The sequence below is a fragment of the Cibotium barometz genome, chromosome 16 (genome assembly GCF_041138505.1).
Source record: "Cibotium barometz isolate CiBa-2024 chromosome 16, ASM4113850v1, whole genome shotgun sequence".
In the NCBI taxonomy this organism is placed as follows: Eukaryota; Viridiplantae; Streptophyta; class Polypodiopsida; order Cyatheales; family Cibotiaceae; genus Cibotium; species Cibotium barometz.
Window position 1 is genome coordinate 48,248,883 of NC_141061.1, and position 25,889 is coordinate 48,274,771.

General features: G+C 44.3%; 1 protein-coding gene across 11 annotated transcripts in view; it reads left to right on the forward strand.

Annotated features, from left to right (window-relative positions):
- The first annotated feature begins 316 nt into the window (after positions 1–316).
- Positions 317–25,889, forward strand: part of NUDX1 (nudix hydrolase 1) — an 87,584-nt gene continuing 62,011 nt past the window's right edge. For all 11 annotated transcript variants that reach the window (XM_086810629.1, XM_086810630.1, XM_086810627.1 and 8 more), the window contains exons 1-2: positions 317–538; positions 25,071–25,149. In XM_086810629.1, the coding sequence (XP_086666755.1) occupies positions 408–538; positions 25,071–25,149 (210 nt within the window). In that variant the 5' untranslated portion in view covers positions 317–407. The remainder of the gene's footprint in view (positions 539–25,070; positions 25,150–25,889) is intronic.

The window sequence follows — 25,889 nt, forward strand, 5'->3', positions numbered from 1 at the left end:
ATAGTGACGGCATGGAGCTGAGCCACTAGTAGAGCCCGGATGACAAAGCACGCCCGACGAGTTCGAGCGAGGTCTAGGGGGGGTGAGGGTACCCAAGTCAAAGCACTTGGATGACTTGGCAGGCTTATGGGCACGGGTAGGCCCCTAATTCCTAGTATGTACTAAAGTATGCTGCTCTAGGGATTGGGAAACGGGTCACCAGGTTCTCGTAAAGTTGGGAAATGGGTGGCCAATTTGTACGGATTGGGAAAGTTCTCTTAAAGGTTACCTTCCTATCAATTATACTAATTAAAAATCATTATTTTAAAAAATGTGGAGTTTGTAGAGCTCTCGTCTTACTGAAGTATTTCTTCGGCAATATTTCACTGCGCGTCTACTCGTGTAGGTGTGCGACCTTGATTGCCCCCATGGCTGGAACTGCCGCCTTGCCTACCCACGGTGCGCAGGTCTCAACCAACAACATTACTTCCCCGAAGTTGCTCACGTTGGCCATCGTGAATCAGGGGGGACAAGTCCTCCTTGGCCTCAAGAAACGCGGGTACGACCTATGTTTCCAAGCCCAATAATGTATCACCAATTTTAAACACTTACTTGTCTTTGACGCCGACTTCCCTGCGTTGCTTCATGGTTAACCGTGTGTTGCTGATACTTTTCGTACAATGTGTAGTAGTCGCTCTAGTGGGAGTTATCCTTTGTGGTTCAGCATCATAGCCTTCATACATAAACTTTGGTGTACTTGTCTTCATGTCTGTATCACCAATTTTAAACACTTACTTGTCTTTGACGACGACTTCCCTGCGTTGCTTCATGCTTAATCGTGTGTTGCTGATACTTTTCGTACAACGTGTAGTAGTCGCTCTAGTGGGAGTTATCCTTTGTGGTTCAGCATCATAGCCTTCATACATGTACTTTTCTTCATGTCGTAGGGATTTTAGGATACACATGCACGTGGGGATGGGCTACCCATGTTGGGACTTAGGATATTCATGTTGGGACTTAGGATATTTACACATGGTGGTATTAACACCTTGGGACTATAAAAATCACCAACCTTAGGACTATTGAACCCATCTTTTTGATCATTTGATACGATAGACATCTTGTCTTCTTGGAGTACATGGTACTTCCACCGTTGGGCTTTCATGGGAGCTGGCCTATGACCCTTCATGTGTGGGTTAACACATGGCTTCTCATAGATATGGCTTAGATCCATTTCCTTGCATTGCATTGTTATCTGAGCCATGGATTCCTGCATTGCATTGGTATCTGAGCCATAGATCCCTTCATTGCACATGTGGCCTTATCATGGAGTCCTTGTGCATAGTAAGTTGATACATTTGTAATATCACAAAATAAAAGAGTAGGGTTCTTGCAGAATTTTAATAGCATTATAATGAGAAAAGATTTCAATTAAGAAGAGAGAAAATAAATCACCTAGAAACTCCTTCCAATCTCTCTTTCATACCATTTGGGTTTGAAATCTTTTCTTTCTCTTCTTCTTATTCTTCTTCTTCTTCTTCTCTCTCTTTCATTCTCTTCGAGAGGTGATCATGAGACCAACCTTCCAAACTCGTCGAGAGGAGAGAGAGTATAGACCACCTCGTGACCATCTGGTACCATGTACCCGAGGAGTCACCAAAGAGAGGGCACAATCACATCCTCGCCACGAGGCAAAAATTTATAAAAAAATAAACTCGAAGAGAGAAAAAAAAAACGCTTGTTAAACTGCCGTTAAAAAAACGTGTGTCCGGTGTTCAAAAAAACGTGTGCTAATGGTGAATGAATAAAGAATTTATTTTTATCCGAACTCTCCCCGCTTTGTTGTGTACTTTCTTTTTTCGGAATCTTGTGGCATCTTGTCCTTATTGACCATTGTAGTGACCCATGTTCCTCATTCCTTCTTTGCAGTCCTTGCACCCATGGTCTCCATGGATCAGTCTCAGTCCATCTCAAAGAAGTTCAAATCTACGGAGTGGTCTTGGTGGGATGAGGTACTAGCGGAGGGTGCCTACAAAATAGGAGACGCGAAAAGTGGACATGCAAATATTGTCTCCTTATTTACGAAGTCAGGTAGTGCAACTTCTATTTGAGCACACTTGCTTCATCAACATGGACAGGAAATTGCATTCTGTACTAACATCGCTAGTGAAGCATGAGAGGAGCTTTGTCTGAAAGACGAAGTGACACGGCCATCTTCATCAGCTCGGAGAGTGGGGGTGGGAGTACCACATATGTGGGCACTTCAGGACAAACTTCTGGAACCACTAGGTCTTCATTTGGAGCACCACCACCATCAGTGGGTGCGAGGGGTATTGTTCGCTCGAGACAAAGTACACTTCAGAGTAGATGGGACCCAAAGAAGGAGGAGGATGTGGATGGTAGTGTTGTGCACTTCTTCTACCATGACATCATTGCCTTTTAGGCTGCTCATAGCTTCTGCTTCTAGGACATGGTGCGCAAGATTGCAGAGTATGGATCCACCTACACTCCTCCATCATTAGAGGCATTGAGAACCACCTTACTAGTGAAGGAGAAGGGCACAACTGCCGTAGCTACAGAGATTGTGAGGTCCTCTTGGGACAGGAATGGCGTCACACTTATTGCAGATGGGTGGAGCGACACTCGGTCCAGATCCATTCATGGTGTCATTGTCTATTTTAGAGGGCAATCTTACTTTATCTCATCGCATGATGCGTCCGAGATAGGGAAGAGTGCATAAGCACTTTTCCAAGAGTGGTCAGCAACCGTACAAGCGGTGGGTGAAGAGAAGGTGATCCAATCTGTAGCTGATGGAGAGAACGCGAACAAGGCAGCCGGCAAATTATTGACTCTAACAGGTTTCCTTATATTACATTTTCTATATGCATGGCGCACTGCCTCAACAATCTTCTCAAGGACATTGGAAAGTTGGATTGGATTGCTCCCATCATAGAGCAAGCCACCCAGATCGTATCCTTCATTTACAGGCACACTTTGTTAATGGTTGAGTTCAGGAAGAAGTCATCTAGAGATCTGTGTAAGTATTCAGACACTCGCTTCGGATACAACTTCCTCATGTTGGGGGTCCCTTAACAAGTGTTCTAGTGCCGTAAAAAGCAGTTGATGGTGAGTGATGAGTATGAGAGGCATGCATCGTCTGGAACTGCTATAGGGAAGGCATGTGTGTCAAATATTGGGAACCCTCTTTGGTGGGAGCAGGTGAGACGCATCATAGCTTTGGGAACTCCAATCATCCACTTGTTGAGGATTACAAATTCACTTTAGCCATGCATTGGAAAGATTACGAGGGGATGAACAAGATGGTGGAAAAGTTGGAGCACATCGAGCAAGATGAATAGAAATACTAGGTTAGGAAGCTATGCCAAGATAGATGGGATATATACCATTCACCTATGCATGGAGCAGGTTTTATGGTCGATCCCTAGTTTCAAATAGGCAATCAATACACAGATTCGGAGGTGGCAGATGGATGGGACATGATTTTGGAGAGACTTAAGCTTGACATTGCAAAGCAGAGAGCTAGTAGAATCGAGTTTACGGCTCAGCATGCACGACATTGGTGAATCTTTTGAAGCTGGCATTTACAGTCAGGCAATGGGATGCCTCATTTACTTGTGTAACACGAGGCCTGTCATAGCTTTTGGGTGTCTCCGTTGATTTGTTCTATCCCGGGGGGGGCATACAATGATTTAGACTGGGTTGGTGATTATGATACAAGGCAATCCACTAGTGAGAATTGATTTTTTCTTGGTAGTTCATTCATATCATGGTTGAGTAAAAAGCAACCCATTGTTGCCACATCTATCTCGTGAGGTTGAGTATAGGGGGGCAGCCTTCATTGCTATGGTAGATTGTGTATGGCTGATCTTTGTGAGTGTTAGCAAACAATCGCTACTATTCTCACTGATAGCCAGAGTGCTATGGCCGTGGCACGAAATCCCGTATTTCATGCACGTAACAAGCACATTGAGATCTACTATCATTATGTGAGAGAGACATTACATGGAGGGGAGGTTAGTTTATCTTACTATCCTACACAAGATACTGTTGTTGCAGATCTATTTATGAAGGCTTTGCCTAGAGAGAAGTTTGAAGCTTTCCGAAAAGCTTTAGGCTTGCTCTCATACAGAGAGTGATCTCTACCTTGTATAGTTCACACTTACACTACAAGGGGGATTTGAAGGCATTCTTGGGACTTTCTTCTTTTATAGAAGGTTCATTGAGCACTATGCATCTATTGCCGCTCCACTCACCGATAGGATCAAGAAAGAGGCCTTCTTTTGGGATGCAATAGTGGAGAAGAGCTTCCAAGAACTCAAGGAAATCCTCAGTTCAGCCCCCATCTTGGTATGCCCTGATTTTTCCTTACCTTTTACCATAAGGGCGGATGCATGTGGTAGTGGCATTGGGGCTATCTTGTACTAAGAGCATGGTGGATTGCACATGAGAGTAGGAAGCTTACTGACAAAGAAAGGTGTTTGCATGTGTATGAGCCATCACACATGCAATTAAGAAGTGGCACCACTACATCTATGGGAGTTATTTCAAGGTGAGAAGTGATCATAGGGTACTCAAGTCCTTCATGCCACAACCCAATCTTTCTCCCAAGCAAAAGAGGTGGTTGGCCACACTTCAAAGTTATGATTTTGAGATATCTTACATGCCGGGTAAGGACAATGTGGTGGCCACGCTGCTGATATTCTTTCACGTATGTGGGCATGTACTCTCTCTTCCATCTTGGAGGTCTACAAAGATTGGATTATGGATGTCATGTGCACGCTAGGGGCAGGCAAATTGGTAAGCTAGAGTGTAATATGTTGTGGGTGGACATGTGCTTTTTGGTCCGCTATTGATAGCGTGTGCTTTTTGGGCCTTCCCTATTTATTGGGGGGAGGGGTACCAGTTGGGCACACACCGACAGATGGAGCACACGGAGCACAGGAGTGCAGACCGCGTTGAGTAGGAGCACCATCGCGCAAGAGGCCGTGATCCTTGGGGGACAATCCCCGGGTGGTAGAGTACACCGGATGAGGACGATGGTAGGGCACTCATGAGAGCATGACGCTCTAGCTCGTGGCTCGGTGGGGACGGCCAAGTTTGTGAGCCTCACTCACGGCTGCCAAGGTTGGGTGGCGAGTATGCCTGCACCCAGATATGTTTCTTCCGCTTTGCCTTCTAGGGTTAGGGTTTGTTGCTTTGTCTTGCTTTTCATGGTTGTTTTGCAGCTTTCCCTCACGGAGAGATCTGGAGGTTTGACAGTGGTATCAGAGCCAACCCTAGCACACAAGAAAGAGAGGTATGCTATTGGCATCGTTTGTCACGGAAAACGAGGTGAACTCTCATCTTTTCTTTTGTTCCTAGCGTGTGCTTTCCATTGTTAAGCTTTGTGAAGTTGGCTGTAATCTCAGGCATCAAGGAGGGAAAACCGTCTTTTTATGATGTGTATGAGAGAGGTGTTGATGATGACTGCAGGGCTGAGGCACGCAGGCATGGTTGAATGTGTGCTTTTGAATATGGGAAGGATTTCCCATAGGCTTAGCCCAAGGTTGCCTGGTTGCCATGTGCAGGCCAGCCAAGTAGGGCTGCTATGTACAGGCGCCATAGGCTAGCCCTTAGGCTGGTGAGAGGCTGCGGTGAAACAGGGCAGTCGTAGGGGTTACTGTGTGCAGACAGTAGCCACAGGGGTGCTGAGTAGGGGTCACCCGCAGCAAAGTAAGGCCAGCATGGCGAGGAAGCGGAGCATAGAGAGAAGAAAAGCATGCTATCGCATACTTGCTGGTGTACGAGCAGGCAGAGGCCCACGTGTAGGCCACCAAGTAGCCACAGGAAAGCGAGGTAGGCGGCGGCAGCACAAGAAAAGCGGCAGCCAGAGCACGTGGAGGACAAGAAAAGCGGCAACCAAAAAAAAGCTGGCCGCTAGGATAAGCGCCGCCAAGAAAACAAAAAAAACGGGAAAGCTTGGTAAAAGAAAGCATCGTTTTTTAAAGGTTCCTTAAAAAAAAAATTTGATGTTTGCAATTTAAAAAAATGAGCCGAGATTAGCACGCTGTTTTTTTAAAAAGAAACAGGTATGTTTTTTTTAATGCAAAAAAAAAACACCTACCTTCCCGAAGCCGATGGCACCCATGGGGGTCCCTTACTTGGTCGCCCATGCAAGACATAGACCTAAAACTCTACAGATATTGGAATGACCATTGTTTTCATTGTTGGGCTTTGATAGGCAAGACTTATCTACATGTGTAGGATTGAGGAATAGTTGACTACACATTGACATTGTGGCTACACGGATATTTGATAGAGGGCATCTAGATTAAGTTTACATGTTGGGATTCATTGTCAGATTGCATGACAAAACGGTTATGCAGTGTGTATAGATATTCACGCTATTCCAAGTTATACCGTGACTATTGAATCATGGTTATTCAAGAATTTACGCTATGCGCATAAGTTTTTGGAAGCAAGTTTTGGTTTCCAAGATTTTCTGGGTTTAGACAGATGCTTTGACTGGTACGTTGGTCAAGGTTGTTCTTCTTTGTGTACATAGATGTTGTCTAATCCCTGGATCGAGTTATGATCACTAGTCTTGTTTGGAGTTCTTCCTTTCGAGAACTTGTTTTAGTTTGTGGCACCTAGTCAGCCATTGGCATTTATTGTTTCTGATAGATCACGACCGATCCACAAACTGGTGTTTTGTAGTAATCGTAGCACGGGTATGGGGTGTATCATGGTGGTATGGGACGCCATGATCCATCGCATGTTACAAGGCTACGCCAGATTGTCAAGGCTTCGTTCAGACTCTGACTCTGTGCCTACAAACACAAGGCTATCTCAATATTTTTGAGGGATAGATACTTTACTTTTGATACAGACAGTCATGGTAGATGCTAGCTTGAGTCATAACCAGGTCTGTTGGAACAGTTGTTTCTTTCATGTCCAAGGTACTCATAGACTTTCCGAGGTTTGTTTGGGAAGTTAGACTCCCGAGGTGACGAAGGACAGATTGATGATCTTCTCTAGAAGATTGATTCTTCTCTTGTTTGGGAAGAGACTACTGTTGTGTTCCACTTGGTTCAGGCTTCAGTAGTAGTAAGTTCTAGGTTTTCCCAGTTTTGTGGTTTTTTCCAGACCAGATTTATAGAGGACATCAAGATGAAAGCATGGTGGTCAAATGGAAGATACTTTTAGTTTCGGGATAACTCTTTAGGACAGTGGTTGCGTACCTCGGGATAACTCTTTAGGACAGTGGTTGCTTACCTCTAGTGCTGGTAGCATTGTCAACTTAGAGTTACCAAGATGATCCATTTGCTCCGGATTAGGCTTTTGTGACTAGGAATTGATGCTCATGTCATATTACTTGAGCAAGTCGATCTCTTAGTCGGATTGTCCTTGAGACTATTGGTTTCAACCAATAGAGGGTGTTTCTCTAATGTTGTGAATGTGACAACTTCTCCTTGAGTTCCTTTTCCTTGAGCTCAAGAGTGAGCTCTTTTGAGGAAGGGGAGTATATGTGCATTCTAGGGGCAGGCAGATTGGCGAGCTAGAGTGTAATATGTTGTGGGCGGACATGTGCTTTTTGGTCCGCTATTGATAGCGTGTGCTTTTTGGGCCTTCCCTATTTATTGGGGGGGAAGGGGTACCAGTTGGGCACACACCGACAGATGGAGCACAGGAGTGCAGAGCGCGTGTAGTAGGAGCACCATCGCGCAGGAGGCCGTCGTTCTTGGGTGACAACCCCGGGTGGTAGAGTACACTGGATGAGGACGATGGTAGGGCACTCATGAGAGCATGACGCTCTAGCTCATGGCTCGGTGGGGACGGCCAAGTTTGTGAGCCTCGCTCACAGCTGTCATGGTTGGGTGGCGAGTATGCCTGCACTGGGCACCCAAATATGTTTCTTCCGCTTTGCCTTCTAGGGTTAGGGTTTGTTGCTTTGTCTTGCTTTTCATGGTTGTTTTGTAGCTTTCCCTCACGGAGAGATCTGGAGGTTTGACAATGGACATACAAGAGGAGTACTTGATTGATCAAATCATAGCAAGGTGTATCTGATGAGTACCCTCATTATAAGGTACACAATGGACTTTTATGGTATCAAGGGAAGGTGTACATGGTTCCCAATTCGTTGCAAGAGATGCATTCATCTCCACTTTTGGGGAGGTTCAACATCATCATCAGATTAGCCTCATCATCAGGTTCAACATCATCATCATTCACATGGGATGCATGAAGGGGCTGTCGGCTAACAGCAGCATGGTGTCGGCTGGCAGCAGCCTTGTGCTGCATGCAGGCGGCTAGGGTCACAACATGTCTCAGCAGGTGTGGGCAGCCCAGTCAGCAAGCGCAGCAATTAAAGCAAAATATTCATGTTTATTTGTCTAGACAAACAGGCCGCAACAGCTGGCCGACTTGTACCCATCCATATATATAAGCATAAACTCATAATTCAGCAGATCATCATTCATTAGTTCAAACATTCAATCATCTAGAATCAGTAAGAATTATGTAGAAGGGGCCTAGGTCACCCCTATGGGGCTGACCATAGCCCTACATCATGTACAAGCATCAAGTTACCTTTTTGTACCATAGGAATACAAGAAAACTTGACACCTAATCTCTTTGCTCTGTCTTAATCATGTTTAAGTTAGCATCTTGTTCTTAATCAAGCTTAGGGCTATGGATTAGTACAACAAGGCTTCCGTGCATGCAACATTAGTATCAGAGCATTCAGGCTCTGCCCACTAAGCTATGTCCCAAGAAAGGTGTGATGTGCATGTGTGCCTCGACAAGTTCCTTTGCTAGTCCAGCAGGGGTAGCCAGAAAAAGACTAGAGTTTAGGAGCATGCTACAGTTTTGGGCAAGTGTTGGACTTGGAGCAGGGCATGGAAAAGATGGAAGGCTCTGTCGGCTGCACAAGAGGCTCTGTCGGCTGTTCAGGGATGCTATCGGCTGCACACAACAGGGTTGGTTGCAAGCGCTCAGGATATATTGATTTATGCCTCAGCCAGCGTTTTATTTGTCCAAGGGCCTATAAATAGGCAAGGATGCTCATTGGTAGAGTCATTCATTCCCTTAAGGAATGGGTCCTAGTTTAGTACTGTTTTGGTGTATTCCACCTTTTATGTAAGGCAGCCTATGGCTGTAGATTTGGGTACCTTTTTCTACCATATGAATATACTGAATTTCCAGCTCTCTCTCTCTCTCTCTCTCTCTCTCTCTCTCTCTCTCTCCCTTCTGTCTGTGTTTTTGCATCAGGGTGTTTAGGGCTAAAAGAAGACCCCCAGAGCGTTTGCGTGTTACATTGGTATTAGAGCATCAGGCTCAGCAAAGCTAAACATTGATTCAGTTCCATATGATGGTGTACAGGTCCAAGGTACAGGAAAGTGCACGGGTACGAAGCCCAAGGCAAGGAACACAAGATCGGGAAGAGCTCCCAGGAGGTTTGTTGGTGGTGTTTTACAAAGCCAGAGGGGATGGGATTTCTCAGGAATGAAGACCAAGACAATGTTCAGAGTCAGGGCAGGAATGGATTGGGGACTGGATGGAACAGATGCATAGATCTTATTCAGAGTTAGAGTGGTTTTGGAGATCGGGCCGAGTTTTCAGAGAAAAGGGTTGCTAGAGATGGATGGATGACAGAGGGACTCTTGGAACAGAATGGGATGATGACAGTCATCCAAGGAAAAAGTTGGAATCCCGTCATCAAGTTTAACAGAGGGGGATGTCATGTGCATGTGTGCCCATGGACAAGTTCCTCAGCTAGTCCAGTAGGGGCGGCCAGAAAAAGACTAGAGTTTAGGAGCATGCTACAGTTTTGGGCCAGTGTTCGACTTGGAGCAGGGCATGGAAAAGATGGAAGGCTCTGTTGGCTGCACAGGAGGGTCTGTCAGCTGTTCCAGGGATGTTGTCGGCTAAACACAACAGGGTTGGTTGCAAGCGCTTCAGGATATATGGATTTATGCCCAGTCGGCCAGCGTTTTATTTGTCCAAGGGCCTATAAATAGGCAAGGATGCTAATTGGTAGAGTCATTCATTCTTTTAAGGAATGGGTCCTAGTTTAGTACTGTTTTGGTGTATTCCACCTTTTATGTAAGGCAGCCTATGGCTGTAGATTTGGGTACCTTTTTGTACCATATGAATATATTGAATGTCCAGTTATCTCTCTCTCTCTCTCTCTCTCTCCCTTCTGTCTGCGTTTTCGCATCAGCATGTTCTAGATGGTGTTTAGGACTGAAAGAAGATCCCCAGAGCTTCCGCTTGTTACATAAGGTGCATAGTTCTAGCAGAAAGGATGCAGCAGGGTAGCAAATGGAGTGGTCTACAATAGGCGAAGCGAGAGGAAGCATTCCTTGAGGGTAGGTAGGCATACCCAGTACCTCACTAGCCCTCAAATTATTTCCAAAGGCCTAGCAATAGGCATGATCAGTTTTGGTAGGTGACCGAACACTGTGTCAAGGTTAAGGGAAAGCAGGCATGGGGACAGCAGTGAACAGATGCTCAGTTCTTCATCAAGACTTGGAAGTGGAGATCAGGAGTGTGCGTGTTCAAACAAAAATATCAGTCAAGTTCAATAAGTAGAAGTCAAACAAAGGCAGTAGCAGTTCAAAGAAAAAAAAAGAAAGGTCCAATCACCATGGCTTATATTTAGAAGTAGGGTTGTCACTTAGGTCAGTAGAAGTCCAAGGAGGAAGGATGACAATGTGTCCACCCTGTCATCAAGTTTAGCAAAAGGGAATGTCACGTGCACGCCCTTGGCATGGCTAATCTTCAGCATGAACTGGCTTAATCCCTGATTAGTGCAGCAGTAAGGATAAGCATTTAGAGCATCATCAGTATCAGTAGCATCAGAACCATCACTTCATCATCATTGTAAGCATCAGCATCATCATCAACACAGCCTCATTATCAGGTTTAGCATCATCATCAGATCAGCCTCATCATCAGTTTCAACATCATCATCATTCACATGGGATGCATGAAGGGGCTGTCGGCTGGCAGCAGCTTTGTGCATGTAGGCGGCTAGGGTCACAACATGTCTTAGCAGCTGTGGGCAGCCCAGTTTGCAAGCGCAGCAATTAAAGCAAAATATTCATGTTTATTTGTCCAGACAAGCAGGTTGCAACAGCTGGCCGACTTGTACCCATCCATATATATAAGCATAAACTCATAATTCAGCAGATCATCATTCATCAATTCAACATTCAATCATCTAGAATCAATAAGACTTATGTAGAAGGGGCTATGGTCACCCCTATGGGTCTGACCATAGCCCTACATCATGTACAAGCATCAAGTTATCTTTTTGTACCATAGTAATACAAGAAAACCTGACACCTGATCTCTCTCCTCTCTTAATCATGTTTAAGTTAGCATCTTGTTCTTAATCAAGCTTAGGGCTATTGATCAGTACAGCAAGGCTTCCGCGCATGCAACATTGGTATTAGAGCATTCAGGCTCAGCCGACTAAGCTATGTCCCAAGAAAGGTGCACAGTTCAGCAGAAAGGATGCAGCAGTAGTAGATGGAGTGGTCTGCAACAGGCATAGCCAGAGGAAGCATTCCCTGAGGGTAGATACGCATACCCAGTACGTCATTAAGCCTTGAGATCATTTCCAAAGGCCTAGTAGCAATAGGCATGATTAGTTCGGGCAGGTGACCCCGACGCTGTGTCAAGGTTAAGGGAAAGCAAGCATGGGGACAGCGGTGAACATATGCTGAGTTCTTCATCAAGACTTGGAAGTGGAGATCAAGAGCGAACGTGTTCAAACAAAAATATTAGTCAAGGTCAATAAGTAGAAGTCCAGGGAGGAAGGATGACAGTGTGTCCACCCCGTCATCAAGTTTAGCAGAAGGGAATTCCACGTGTACGCCACTTAATCCCTGATTAGTGCAGCAGTAAAGATAAGCATTTAGAGCATCATCAGTATCAGTAGCATCAGAGCCATCATCTTCATCATCGTTGTAAGCATCAGCATCATCATCAAATCAGCCTCATTATCAGGCTCATTATCAGGTTCAGCATCATCATCAGGTTCAACATCATCATCATTCACATGGGATGCATGAAGGGCATGTTGGCTGCAGCAGCATGGTGTCGGCTCGCAGAAGCTTTGTGCATGTAGGCGGCTAGGGTCACAACATGTCTCAGCAGCTGTGGGCAGCCCAGTTTGCAAGCGCAGCAATTAAAGCAAAATATTCATGTTTATTTGTCCAGACAAACAGGCTGCAACAGCTGGCCAACTTGTACCCATCCATATATATAAGCATAAACTCATAATTCAGCAGATCATCATTCATTAGTTCAACATTCAATCAGCTAGAATTAGTAAGAATTATGTAGAAGGGGCCTAGGTCACCCCTATGGGGCTGACCATAGCCCTATATCATGTACAAGCATCAAGTTACATTTTTGTACCATAGTAATACAAGAAAACCTAACACCTAATCTCTTTGGTTTGTCTTAATCATGTTTAAGTTAGCATCTTGTTCTTAATCAGGCTCAAGGCTATGGATTAGTATAGCAAGGCTTCCGTGCATGCAACATTAGTATCAGAGCATTCAAGCTCTGCCCACTAAGCTATGTCCCAAGAAAGGTGCACAGTTCTAGCAGAAAGGATGCAACAGGGTAGCAGATGGAGTGGTCTGCAAGAGGCGAAGCCAGAGGAAGCATTCCCTGAGGGTAGATACGCATACCCAGTACCTCACTAGCCCTCAAAGTATTTCCAAAGGCCTAGCAATATGAAGGCTATCAGCTGTTAGGGTTAGGGTTTGGAGGCACTGCAAACACAAACGTGGGGAAGCAGAGAGAGAACACGACTCTTGTTGTGTATTCAGTCGATAATGTGAAGTACAATAGCCACATAATAAAGTGACCTAAAAGATGTGTTCACATGTCTGGCCATAAAATGTGCCGGGTGGACCAAAACACTTATAAACTGTTTATAAGTGTAACTAAGCTAAACTGGGGGAAAAAACCTCCACTAACTGAAGTAAAAAGTGCCCCAGTAATCTACTGATGATCACTAGCACTCCTCTGGGTGCATACAAAGTATAAAACCCAACACAATAGGCATGATCAGTTTTGGCAGGTGACCAGACACTGTGTCAAGGTCAAGGGAAAGCATGCATGGGGACAGTAGTGAACAGATGCTCAGTTCTTCATCAAGACTTGGAAGTGGAGATAAGGAGTGTACGTGTTCAAACAAAAATATCAGTCAAGTTCAATAAGTAGAAGTCAAAGGCAGTAGCAGTTCAAGGTCAGTAGAAGTCCAGGGAGGAAGGATGACAATGTCCACCCCGTCATCAAGTTTAGCAGAAGGGAATGTCACGTGCACGCCCTTGGCATGGCGAATCTTCTGCATGAACTGGTCCGTGATTAGTGCAGCAGTAATGATAAGCATTTAGAGCATCATCAGTATCAGTAGCATCAGAACAATCATCTTCATCATCATTGTAAGCATCGGCATCATCATCAACTCAGCCTCATTATCAGGTTCAACATCATCATCAGATCAGCCTCATCATCAGTTTCAACATCATCATCATTCACATGGGATGCATGAAGGGGCTGTCGGCTGACAGCAGCATGGTGTCGGCTGGTAGTAGCCTTGTGCATGCTGGCGGCTAGGGTCACAACTTGTCTCAGCAGGTGTGGGCAGCCCAGTTAGCAAGCGCAGCAATTAAAGCAAAATATTTATATTTATTTGTCCAGACAAACAGGATGATAGGCTCCAACGGCTGGTCGACTTGTACCCATCCATATATATAAGCATAAACTCAGAATTCAGCAGATCATCATTCATTAGTTCAACATTCAATCATCTAGAATCAGTAAGACTTATGTAGAAGGGGCCTAGGTCACCCCTATGGGGCTGAGCATAGCCCTACATCATGTACAAGCATCAAGTTATCTTTTTGTACCATAGTAATACAAGAAAACTTGACACCTAATCTCTCTCCTTTGTCTTAATCTTGTGTTAATTAGCATCTTGTTCTTAATCATGCTTAGGACTATGGATCAGTACAACAAGGCTTCCACTCATGCAAGAATTATGTTTCCCAATACTCATCCTTTGCATGAGGATTGACAACCCCTCTTTGAACACCATTGATGGCACATGCACTTGATATCCATAATGGGCCTCAAAAGGTGACATACCCATGCTTTGAATGAGGGTGCTATTATAGCAAAATTCTACCAAGTAAAGCCACTTATCCCAAGTTGCTTGAGTATCATGGCAATAATGCCTCTAGTATGTCACCACCCATTTGTTAACCCTCTCCGTTTGCCCATCGGCTTGAGGGTGGTAGGCGGTACTAGGGGTAACCTTACTGCTCATGCTCTCAAACAAACTTCTCCAAAAAGACCCCATGAATTTTGTATCTCTATTGCTCATAATTCGTTGAGGCATCCTATGTACCTTGAACACATGTTCCATAAATTGATTGGCTACTTGGAAAGCTAAAAATTGGGTCTTAGTTGGAATAAAATGAGCAGCTTTAGTAGGCCTATCCACACCACATATACGGAATTCCATCCATGCCTAGTAGAAGGCAAGCCAGTGATGAAGTCCATAGCTATCTGAGTCCATTTGCCTTGTTGAATAGTACAAGGGCTGAAGTAAACCACTTGGCTTATGAGTAGAATCCTTGTTCTGTTGACAAGGCTTGAAATTACCAAGTCAAGACCTTCATCTCTCAAAGGTGGACTCAACAACAAATTAGCACATAAGTTCTATGGGCCTTTCATGGTGGTCAAGACACAAGAGAGTGGGAGAAGTGGCTTATGCACTCCAACTACCTAGTACTACAAGGATGCATAATGTGTTCCATGTATCCAATCTCAAAAGGTATGTGGGACAAGATCTTCAAGTGGTAGAGGAGTTGCCTCCGGTTGATGAGGAGGAAGAGATCCAATATATACCGGAGAAGGTAGGGGAAAAAGACACAAGGTTTTGAGGCACCATACCATTGAAGAATTCCTCATCAAATGGAAGGGATTGCCTGAAGATGAGTCAACGTGGAAACCTCTAGCTTATGTGTAAGAGCATGGGCTTATTCTTGATGATTCGGGGTGATTTTGAGACATTTACAGGAATTGGTAGCTTGCTGGAAATTCTGTTAACTTCACCTTTGGAGACTAACATGCTTTCTATTTGGATGCTTATTGTGAAGAGATGGCTTGGTGGGATGCTTAGATCATACACGTGCAGTTTTCAGCTCTTCTTACACTCATATGACTGGTTATATGGGATTTACAGCCATGTATTCGGGTATTTGGGGTTTTGGCTGATCATAGGCATGCTTTATGGCTTCTACTTGGATGTTGTTTTGGGGTTGTGTGCAGGAAATAACAGCACATGAAGAGCTTATGAATGGGCACAACTGAAGCTTAAAAGACATGCTTAAGGGACTTGGAAGTGAAGAGATAGACTAATACTTTGGTAGTCTACTACATGGGATGGTTGCCTTGGTCATGGGCATAAGGCTATGGTGGTTGGCATGGCTTTTTTGTATATCATTTGCAAGTGTCAAGACTTTGGGGACAAAATCTTTGTAGGAAGGGATAGATTATAATGAAGGGGTTAAATAATACCCTAAAAGATTGTAAAAAGTAGCATATGGTCATTTAGTTGGGGAAAACTATAAATAGGGGTGAATTTCCATGAGATAGAACTTTGGGATCAATAATTTGGACATTGTGTTTTTCTTGGAGTACATTGGTACTACCACTCTTGTGAGAACTGACACCAAGCCAGCCAAGAAGCAAAATTAGAAGCTTAGGGAGCAGCAGTGGCTTGACAAGCTAAAGGAAAGAGAGTTAGCACTCACAGGTAACAACTAGTCGATTGCAACACAAAGTTAAGAAATAAAGCACACAGTCAAGATCTCGACCTCTGCCTTCCTCTTCACTACAGAACTAGCAACACAAACAAGAGTGGCTCCAGTACTTCAAGAAATAGTAAGCACAATGCTCAGACATGTCAGCACATTGCCTTTAGAGCTTATTGACCACAGTATAGAGCTCATGTAGCTACCAAGGGTGTCCACATTGCACTGGGCCAGACCATCTCTGGGTGTCACACCGCCACACCGTAACACTGCTAGTGGGTCAACCCTAGAGGAACCATCCTGGAGCATTCGGTGGACTATCCAGAACTGGATGCACACCACCAACAGATACATGAGAGGTGCATGCACTGGCATTGAAGGCACCGCAGCACTGACACTCCAACTTGCATCTTCTAGAGATGGGAGATTCTACCAAAGGTTGCCACTCCGAGGGCATCTACCAGAGATAGGAGATGCCATGGACTCCACCGACTCCACCTTGTCTTGCAGGAATGCTTATATGGTCCCTCGACTCATCTTGAAGGACGTCCTTCATGCTTCATCCTTCATACTACATTCTAGCCTTACCTTTGGGTGTTGTAGTCACTTGTCATCATCTGATACTTGGGCTTGTGTGTCCTCCTCCTCACTGTGACCTTTGCTGGGTGATAGTGTCTTGGAGTAGTACAAGTGTTGTCCAGTCTTCTTGTCTCTCTTGCAATCTTGTCACTTACGTTGTGTTCTGTTACATGCGTGGGAGCTGTGTCTTCTTTAAGCCCTAAGCACCTTTCATAGGAACATCTTGATGCAAAACACATCAAGATGGAGTGAAGAGAATGAGAAGAGAGAGAGCTGTATTTTCAGTATATTCATAGTATATCTACAAAGGTCACAACATATGTGGCCTTAGGCCTTCCCAAAAGCGGTAACAAAACCCTATCCTAGACCTACCCACAAGTGAGGAGTTAGATCATTGAAAAGGTTTTTGGCAAAGCCTTAAATAGGTCCCATGAGAATTCCCCAAGTGGCCGACCTGTTGTTGGCCAGCAGAAAAGACATAAATATCCTCTTGCTGTCGACCAACCCTGTAGCACCTCTAGTACCCCGTTGCCACGTTCTTGCACCGATACGATGCATTATGGGATCCTCCTATGCCCTTCTCATGCTCTAAGTCTTTTGCTTTTCAGAGATTAGCCTTGGGATTAGCATGTCCATGTGCATGCACATGACATCCCCTACTTCTAAACTTGATGACGGGATTCCAACTTTTGACCTTGAAAGATCGTCATCATCCCTTGTCTCATAGTCACAGGGAATGGGCATTTTTAGACTCGGGAATGTTGGGGATGGCAGCATCTTCCGTTCCCATTCCCGTCCCATGTCACTCTATAGTCACAGGGAATGGCCATTCTCAATCTTTTCCGTCCCCGTTCCCCGTCCCCATTTTGTGTCCCATGTGACTATGCCTTGTCTCCACACATGTTTTCCCATACCTGTCATCCTTTCCTTCCTGGCCATCTGTTCCACTTGTCCCCTGGCCTTGCATGCCTTGTCCCTGAACACTTTCTTTGGTCTTCTTTTCGTGAGTATCGAGTTTGGCATCCTCATTCCACCCTTGGATGATCATCATTCCTTGGAACTGTTTTCCTGAGTCTTTCTAGGTATGCCCCAAGTGGCATCGGACTCACAAGGCTGTCATTCCCCTTGGGTCTTGTGGAACACCACCAACCAACCTTCTGGGAACTTCCATGTCTTGTGTTACTCTCCTTGGATTGTGCATCGGTGTTTAGGATTGTTGAACTTGATGCTGATACAATGTTGGTTGGTCACCACACCACCAAAAGATCAAGACATGGGTGATGGTTTCATCCATGCACCGGTGTAGTAAGGGTGGGTTAGTGCATGGGGCATGGGCAGGAACAATATCTCAGAATCAGCCTAATGCTCTGATACCAATGTTACATGCGCGGAAGCTGTGTGTCTTCTTTCAGCCCTAAACACCTTTCATAGGAACATCTTGATGCAAAACACAAAGAAGAGAATTGCCCTCAAGCGAGAAGTCAGATCATTGAACAGGTTCTTGGCAAAGTCTTAAATAGGCCCCATGAGGATTCCCCTACTGGTCGACCTGCTGTCGGCGAGTAGAAAAGACACATAAATATCCTTTTGCTACCGACGAGCCCTGTAGCACCTCTAGTACTCTGCCGACCCGTTCTTGCACCCATAGGATGCCTTCTAGATCCTCTTGTGCCCTGCCCATGCCCTAAGTCTACTGTTTATCTGCCGCTTTTCAGCTACCTTTCAAAAGGATCCTCCATTGAAGATGTAGATGACCACATCTGGCGGATCATCTCTATATGCAAGAGCTGAGGCCGTGAGTGGGATGATGCCTTCTTGGTACTCTTCCCGTCCATTCTACAAGGCTCTGCAGATAAGTGGTTTAATCAATTTCCAACCGACCACTTTGTGGATTGGGCCACCCTGAAGAACACCTTCCTCCGCACCTTCCGTCTTGGTAACCATAAGGACTGCAGCCTCCAGGACCTAGGAAGCTGCAACTGCTACCAGAGGAGAGGGTGTCAGAACTTATGACACGGACTACAGTGTTGGTGCCTACTTACTGACTTACCTTGGCAACTTCATTGTGTGAGTGGGTGACACAAGCCTTCCCCAGGTCCACCCAATAGAAGATTTGGGAGAGTTGGCCCCCACCGACTACCTTGTTGGAATTCTAGGAGCTAGCCGTTAGGGTTTGAACCCGGTTGAAAGGAATGATGTGACATGCATGCTTGAAAGATGTGTGGGCTCGTAGAGGTTGGAAAGGAGAGAGAAAAGAGAGACGTAGTCGCCCCCGTGCATGAGAGCTACATGTGAAGTTCAGATGGCTGTGCGAAAGAGACACTGAGTATCATGCAGGCAGAAGTACAGAATGATGCCAAGGAGACCATACAAGGTATGTGCAGCCGTACAGAGGCTGAAGAAAGCCTGATCGTACAACGCACAACAGGGGAGGGGATCCGTACAGAGGCAGATGGAGGCGCAGGGGTGGCATGGGGGAGAAGCGCAGCAAGATAAAATTTGTGAAAACGGGAAAAAAAACAGCGCATGGCTGCTTTTAGGGAACAAAAGAAAATTAACACACGTGTGCCTTTTATTCTATCCATACACTAGTAAAAAAAAAGGAGAAAAAGCATACATTTTCTTAATGCCTCTTAAAAAAAACGATTTGAGAAAAACAGTTCTCTTTGGGAAAAGCACAAGAAAGCAGTTTTTCAGTTTTTCCAAAAAAGGTGTTTTTCAGTTTCTTCCTTGCCCTTGTCAATTGCAGCCCTCTCTCCCATACCTCCATATTCGAATTCACAGCTTTGAAGGCTTGAAGCGATTGGGAGCACAAACCAGTGCATGCTTTCTTGGACTTGCACTGCAGGAGTTTCCTGTTCCAGATGTAGAAATCCCACCTTTCTACTTCTGCTTTTCCTCTTCTTTTACTCCATGCAATGGCAACAGTCTTGACTTTTGATAATGACATGGCTAATCGTCATGAGAATCGTTAAGAGGAGGCTATGCCGGAACTTGAGGAAACCTTTGATGAAGCGGAAGTGGTGGAAAAAGTTTATGGTAAGCCTGCCTCATTTCACTCTCGATATCTTTGGGGGTGATAAGGAGGAGTGGAATGAGGAGTTTGTCGACTCTTGGCTGAACCATTGGAACATTCATTTTGACTTCCACCCTTTTCTAAACAATGGGAAAATTCAGATGGTCCAAGGGTGCCTCAAAGGGAAGGTCTTGAGTTGGTGGAGGGATTTGAAACCGAAACCTACTTCATGGGTTAAATTTCTTATGTTGAAGATGAATTTGATATCATCCAAAAGTTTATGGATCTGGACATGAAGAATATACCCTATGACACTTATTTGAATAAGTTTAGAGAATTTGCTGTTGGTGCAACACATTCGGATTTGCACACATTGTGTGTTTTTTTTTTCCGAGAAAAAGATCCTTCAATTAGTTAAAGAAAAAACCAGCCGTAAAGGGCTAAGTACAAACCTCGATGGGCTAGATACAAACTCGCCTCATTTAAGGGCGGGAGACAAATGATCAAAGGGGAAGAGATGCTTCTCCTCCGGCTGGCCGCTTTGTGAGGAGAAGGCTATTATACAGGGGGAGGGGGGGGTGGGGGAATAACCATATAGGTGGTCTGTAATGCCAAGTGAGGTCACCGCCTCTATCTGTTAGGAAAGGGCCACACATTTTGTGTATTCTTTATCCATGGTTTGTGCAATGGCCATAAGCTCGAGGTGAAGAGGAATCATAGCAAAACTTTGGGGATGCCATCCAGTTTGCTAAAATCTTTGTTGAGATGATGGCCAGCCCTAGCATGAATGCCTCAAAGAATCCTCAAACCACCACTACTGATTCGACATCCAAGTGCAAACAAAAGTCTAAGCTTGGAAAGGCCATTTAGAATCATAATGAACCTAATCCTAAGAAGATTGTGAATCGTGATAAAGAAACTTTGGAATCTTCGGGAAGGTTGATGCTTTACTTGTGGTCTAGAGGGCCACATGAAGGCCAATTGTCCTTAGGCCTAGGTATATAATTCAGCCGTATTAGCTTGGAAAGGCCATTTAGAATCAGAATGAACCCAGTCCTAAGAAGATTGTGAATCGTGATAAAGAAACTTTGGAATCTTCGGGAAGGTCGATGCTTTACTTGTGGTCTAGAGGGCCACATGAAGGCCAATTGTCCTTAGGCCTATATAGAGTGGTATATAATTCAGCCGTATTAGCTTGGAAAGGCCATTTAGAATCAGAATGAACCCAGTCCTAAGAAGATTGTGAATCATGATAAAGAAACTTTGGAATCTTCGGGAAGGTCGATGCTTTACTTGTGGTCTAGAGGGCCACATGAAGGCCAATTGTCCTTAGGCCTATATAGAGTGGTATATAATTCAGCCGTATTAGCGGACATGCAGATTTCACATTGTGAAGTTTTCGTCCGAGTTGCAGCCAGTTGATACTGTGCTTATTCTTTCTATTTTTAGCGATGCATTTGCCCTATCAACTACTTATTAACTGTACTAATTCTTTCTATTTGATACTTCCCTTAGTGCTAGGCTTAATTATGGCTGAGTCTGCCTTACATCTCCGGAGGTTTGACAGAAACTCAGTACGAAGGGCTTTGTATGAATATATGCTCTTATATGTGTGTGTGTGTGTGTGTGTGTGTGGAGTGCATATGTGAGCATATCTTTATACAGAGTTCTACACCCACTATTTGGGCACTGATGACATTAGTGGGGATGTCGTAGTATCTAGCCCATACTATGCATAATGGAGTTGATAGTTATATAGTCTTGTGGGTTGACTACCATGAATATATAACATGCACGTTCCTAAAAGGTGAATTTGGACATGTTCTTGGATTCATCTTAGGTATATAATTCAACCGTATTAGCGGACAGGCAGATTTCACATTGTGAAGTTTTCGTCCGAGTTGTGGCTAGTTGATACTGTGCTTATTCTTTCTATCTTTAGCGGTGCATTTTCCCTATCAACTACTTATTTACTGTACTAATTCTTTCTATTTGCTACTTCCCTTAGTGTTAGGCTTCATTATGGCTGAGTCTGCCCTGCATCTCCGGAGGTTTGACAGAAACTCAGTACGAAGGGCTTTGTATGAATATATGCTCTTATATGTGTGTGTGTATGTGTGGAGTGCGTGTGTGAGAGCATTTCTTGATATAGAGTTCACCCACTATTGGGCACTGATGACGTTAGTGGGGATGTCGTAGTATCTAGTCCATACTATGCATAATGGAGTTGATAGTTATATAGTCTTGTGGGTTGACTACCATGAGTATATAACATGCACGTTTCTAAAAGGTGAATTTGGGCATGTTCCTAGATTCATCTAGGTATATATATATAGGGTGGTACCAAGGTGGCACATGGGATGGAAGTAAAAGGTAACCCTGACATTATTTCCGAAGATAGTTATGTTTTGGATCATAGTTCCTGCACAAATTGTAACTTTAGTTAAACAATCTTTTGGTCCAATGAGTTGATCTGAATGTATGAGTTGGTCATGGGAAAGATTGTGCACATTCTTTTTGACCCTGAGAGTGGTATTCTTAAATGATATTTTGGTTATTAAAAAACTTTGAGAAAAAGATCGTACTATTAGGTAAAATGCAAGCAGCCATAGGCTAAATGTACATGTTTAGAACCCTCAAAAGGAGGTGAAGAGAAAAACTAGGGGAGGTGGTTCCTTCGTGGTTGGCTGCTCTCGGAGGGAAACTACCTCATACAGGTTAGGGGGGGGTTTTGGTAATGCCATCTATCTTGTCATCCTTGTCAGAGAGAAAGGGACCCGGGCGCCATGTGCACATAAAAGCCTCTTGCTGTCTTTGCATGCGATCCAATCCACCCTGAAGCCCCCCCGTTACATGCACTGAGGTTGATCATGGTAACGCACAACAGGGCCTTCTTTATACCGTTATGTGGTGAGATCTTTAGCATCCAATTCATAGAGTAGAGAGAGAGAAGAGAAGTAGATGACACAGTATTGGGTCCCAATTACCCACCCACCAAAGGCCCCCCCCTGAGCAGGAGTATTTGCTTATATTAATTCTTTGGAGAATTGTTGTACAATGCTTGTACAATGTTACATGCACTGAGGTTGATCGTCGTAACATTCAACAGGGCCTTATTTATACCTTTATGTGGTGAGATCTTTAGCATCCAATTCACAGAGTAGAGAGAGAGAGAGAGAAGAGAAGTAGACGACGCAGTATTGGGTCTCAATTCTTCCGAATCCGGATATTGTGCCTTCATGCTTTCCAAGTCTTTGCCTTGAATTTCCAGCACGATGGACTCTTGCAATGTTTGAATCGTGCCTTTTCGACTGAAAGCATCGGCAACGGGGTTGTTCTTACCAAGGATGTATTCAATCATTCTCCCAAATTGTTGGAACAATTGACTCCATCTGGATTGCCTATCACTCCATTGGGCACTGGGCGTGGTTTGCAACCATTTAAGTGCCTGGTGATCTGTCTTAATTGGTGAAATCTCTCCCTTAAAGGAAATGCTTCCAATGTTTAAGTATGGTTATCACCCCCAAAAGCTCTTTGTCATATACCGAATAATTTTTTTCTACGGAATTAAACTTGCGGCTGTAAGCCACTGGCCTACCATCTTGCTGAGGAACAGCTCCAATGGCGAGGTTACTGGCATTGGTAATCACCTCGAAAGGATCATTTCATGATGCCAACTTTAAGATTGGTGACTCCTTTTTTCAATGCCTCTAAAGCTTTGCCCATAATAGACACTTTCTGGTGATGAGTCTTCACGCCCTTGAGCAAGTCGGTGAGAGGTAGGTCAGAAAATTTATCCATGTGCGTGCTGTAGGCCTGACAAAGACTCACAAACGAGTGGATTTCTTGGTTGTCTTGGGAATATCCTAGCTAAGAATGGCCTGTACCTTTTCAGGATCGAGGCTAATAGCTGATGAACTAATGATGTGTCCCAGGTAATGTATTTCTAGTATTCCAAACTCACTCTTCTCGGCATTGATAAACAACTCATTGTCCTGCAAGAGTTGCAGAACTTGTGCCAATCGCGCTCATGCTGCTCTGTAGTCCCTGAGAAGATAAGGATGTCATCTAGAAAGATGAAGACGTGTTTGGCAATGAGATCTCTAAAAACCCGAGACATCATCTTCTTGAACGCCGCTGGTGAGTCCAAAAGGCATCACCACAACTTCATAGTGGCCGTGCTTGGTCTTGAAGGTAGTTTTCGGCCTCAAAGTTCCGAATCCGATGGTAGCCACTCTTAAGATCGATCTTGGAGAAAATTTTCACACAATTGAGTTGCTCTAGAATATACTCTATTCTGGGCATGGGGAATCTATTCTTAACTGTTAGTTTATTTAGCGCTTTGTAATCCACACATAAGCATGCGGTCTTATCCTTCTTTTGGACAAACAAAATGGGAGCGGCAAATGGGGAGGAAGAAGGCCAGATAAATCTGGACCAGAGTAGCCAAGATAACTGTTGCTCCAGCTCGCTCTCCAATGCCTTAGAAAGGCAGTAGGGAAACTTGTTGGGAGACTCTGAACGAGGAACCAACTCTATGTGATGGTCCTCAGGTCTACTGGGTGGGAGATTGGGTGGGAGGTCGCCTTGTAGCATAATGTTGCTATATTGAGACAAAAGACTAGCCATCCTTTGCTCCATTGCTTGAACTGCATTAGACTGAGAGTAGACATAAATCAAGGCACACTTTGCTCCTTTTCTTATGGCTTGTTGGGTGCTCTTCTATGCTTGGGCTTATCTGTGTTTTCTTTGTTTGTTTTCTGCCCCACGTTGCTTTCTGTGCAGTCCACTTTCTCTTGGATTGCTGATTTTTATTACTACTAGTTCTCTCTGCTATATCCTTACCCTAGGCTATGCACCTCAGAATGACATGCATTTGAGTGATTAATAGGGACTGGTGCATATACAGTAGCTCCTTTTTGTATTTCTGGACTGCTCTGAAGGAGGGATGGTGTGGGTGATTGCCTGAAGGGAGGGGGAGTTGGGGGGCGGGGGGGGGGGGGGGGGGGGGGGGGAGGTGGGGGGGGTGTGGCTCTAAATAGGTCATATTTTCCCCATTTTCCTGGTCGGCCAGCTTGACCAGCTGCCAACCAGAAGAAATAGTTTTTCGATGCTTTTTTGTCGGCAGTCCTCATACCAGGATGTGAACTGATGTTTAGTGTCCTATTTGGGCTGTTCTGCAGGTGCATTTCATGCTCAAAATAGGTTGCTTCTTTGTTTCCACTTGGCTGGGTGCTCTTCTATGCTTGGGCTTGTCTTTGTTTGCTTTGTTTGTTTTCTGCCCCACGCTGCTTTCTGTGCAGTCTACTCTCTCTTGGATTGCCGATTTTTATCACTACTGGTTCTCTCTGCCATATCCTTACCCTAGGCTATGCGCCTCAGTATGACATGCATTTGAGTGATTAATAGGGGCTGGTGCATATACAGTAGCTCCTTTTTGTATTTCTGGTCATTTAAGCACACATGCTGTGTTGTTGTTTTGCACGTGAAGGAAAGATTCTAACCTTACTTTATTTTTATTCAAATCTGTCTTGTCATTATTATGCCATATGATGTACCTCATGCATTGTTCAGCACCTGCAAATATCAAATTTACGGCAGTTGCATAGTAAATACAAGATGTGTGCTGACATGTCAACTCTGTTGTACAGATTTGGAGAGGGATATTACAATGGATTTGGTGGGAAGGTTGAGAGTGGGGAGACCATAGAGGAAGCAGCTATTAGAGAGGTTCTTGTTTGTTTTTTCTTGAATGAGCTTGATCTCACCATTGCTACAAGATAGGGTTAGCAGGCATTTTTAAATATGTGTAAGTGTGTGGATCTGATGTGATTGAATAATTTTTAGCTACATGTTGCTTCTACTTTTGTAACTTGTTCAAAATATGGACAAGAGGCCATTTGCTTAACTGTAGTGGTTTGTATGATTGTATCTATGGATTAATTGAGCAATTAAGCTATTAACTGTGTGAGGACTTCTCAGTCTATTAGTGATTTAAGACATGATTAAAAAGACTTAACACCGAAAAGTAAGATGCTTAGAGTGGAAAGCTGTGTTGTTTGCATTGAGACACAAGGCCTTGTTAAATAGGGCTTGAAGAGGTACGAATGAAGAGACACATCCCTGATGAAAGGGTGTGACTCTTGAATGAATAGTTATGTCCTTTGGACGTAGAGATGTGTCCTTAATCAATAGATGTGTCCCTTTGATGATGACCCATGTGACAGGGTGGCACCCTTCACGAGCAATTAAGGATAATTAAGGGCAATTAGGAGAGATTAAGTCACAATCGTGACATTCCCTCCCACTTAAAAATAAGGTCTAGTGGCTTCTGATGGCCATTTATGCTTGTAGTGAAGCTTGCATTAAGAAATATTGAACAAGTTTCCTCTATTGTCGTGCTGTCGTGCTTTAAATGCTAAATCTTAAGTTGTAGCATCATTCTTTAATGTCTTCTTCTTTATCTGCTT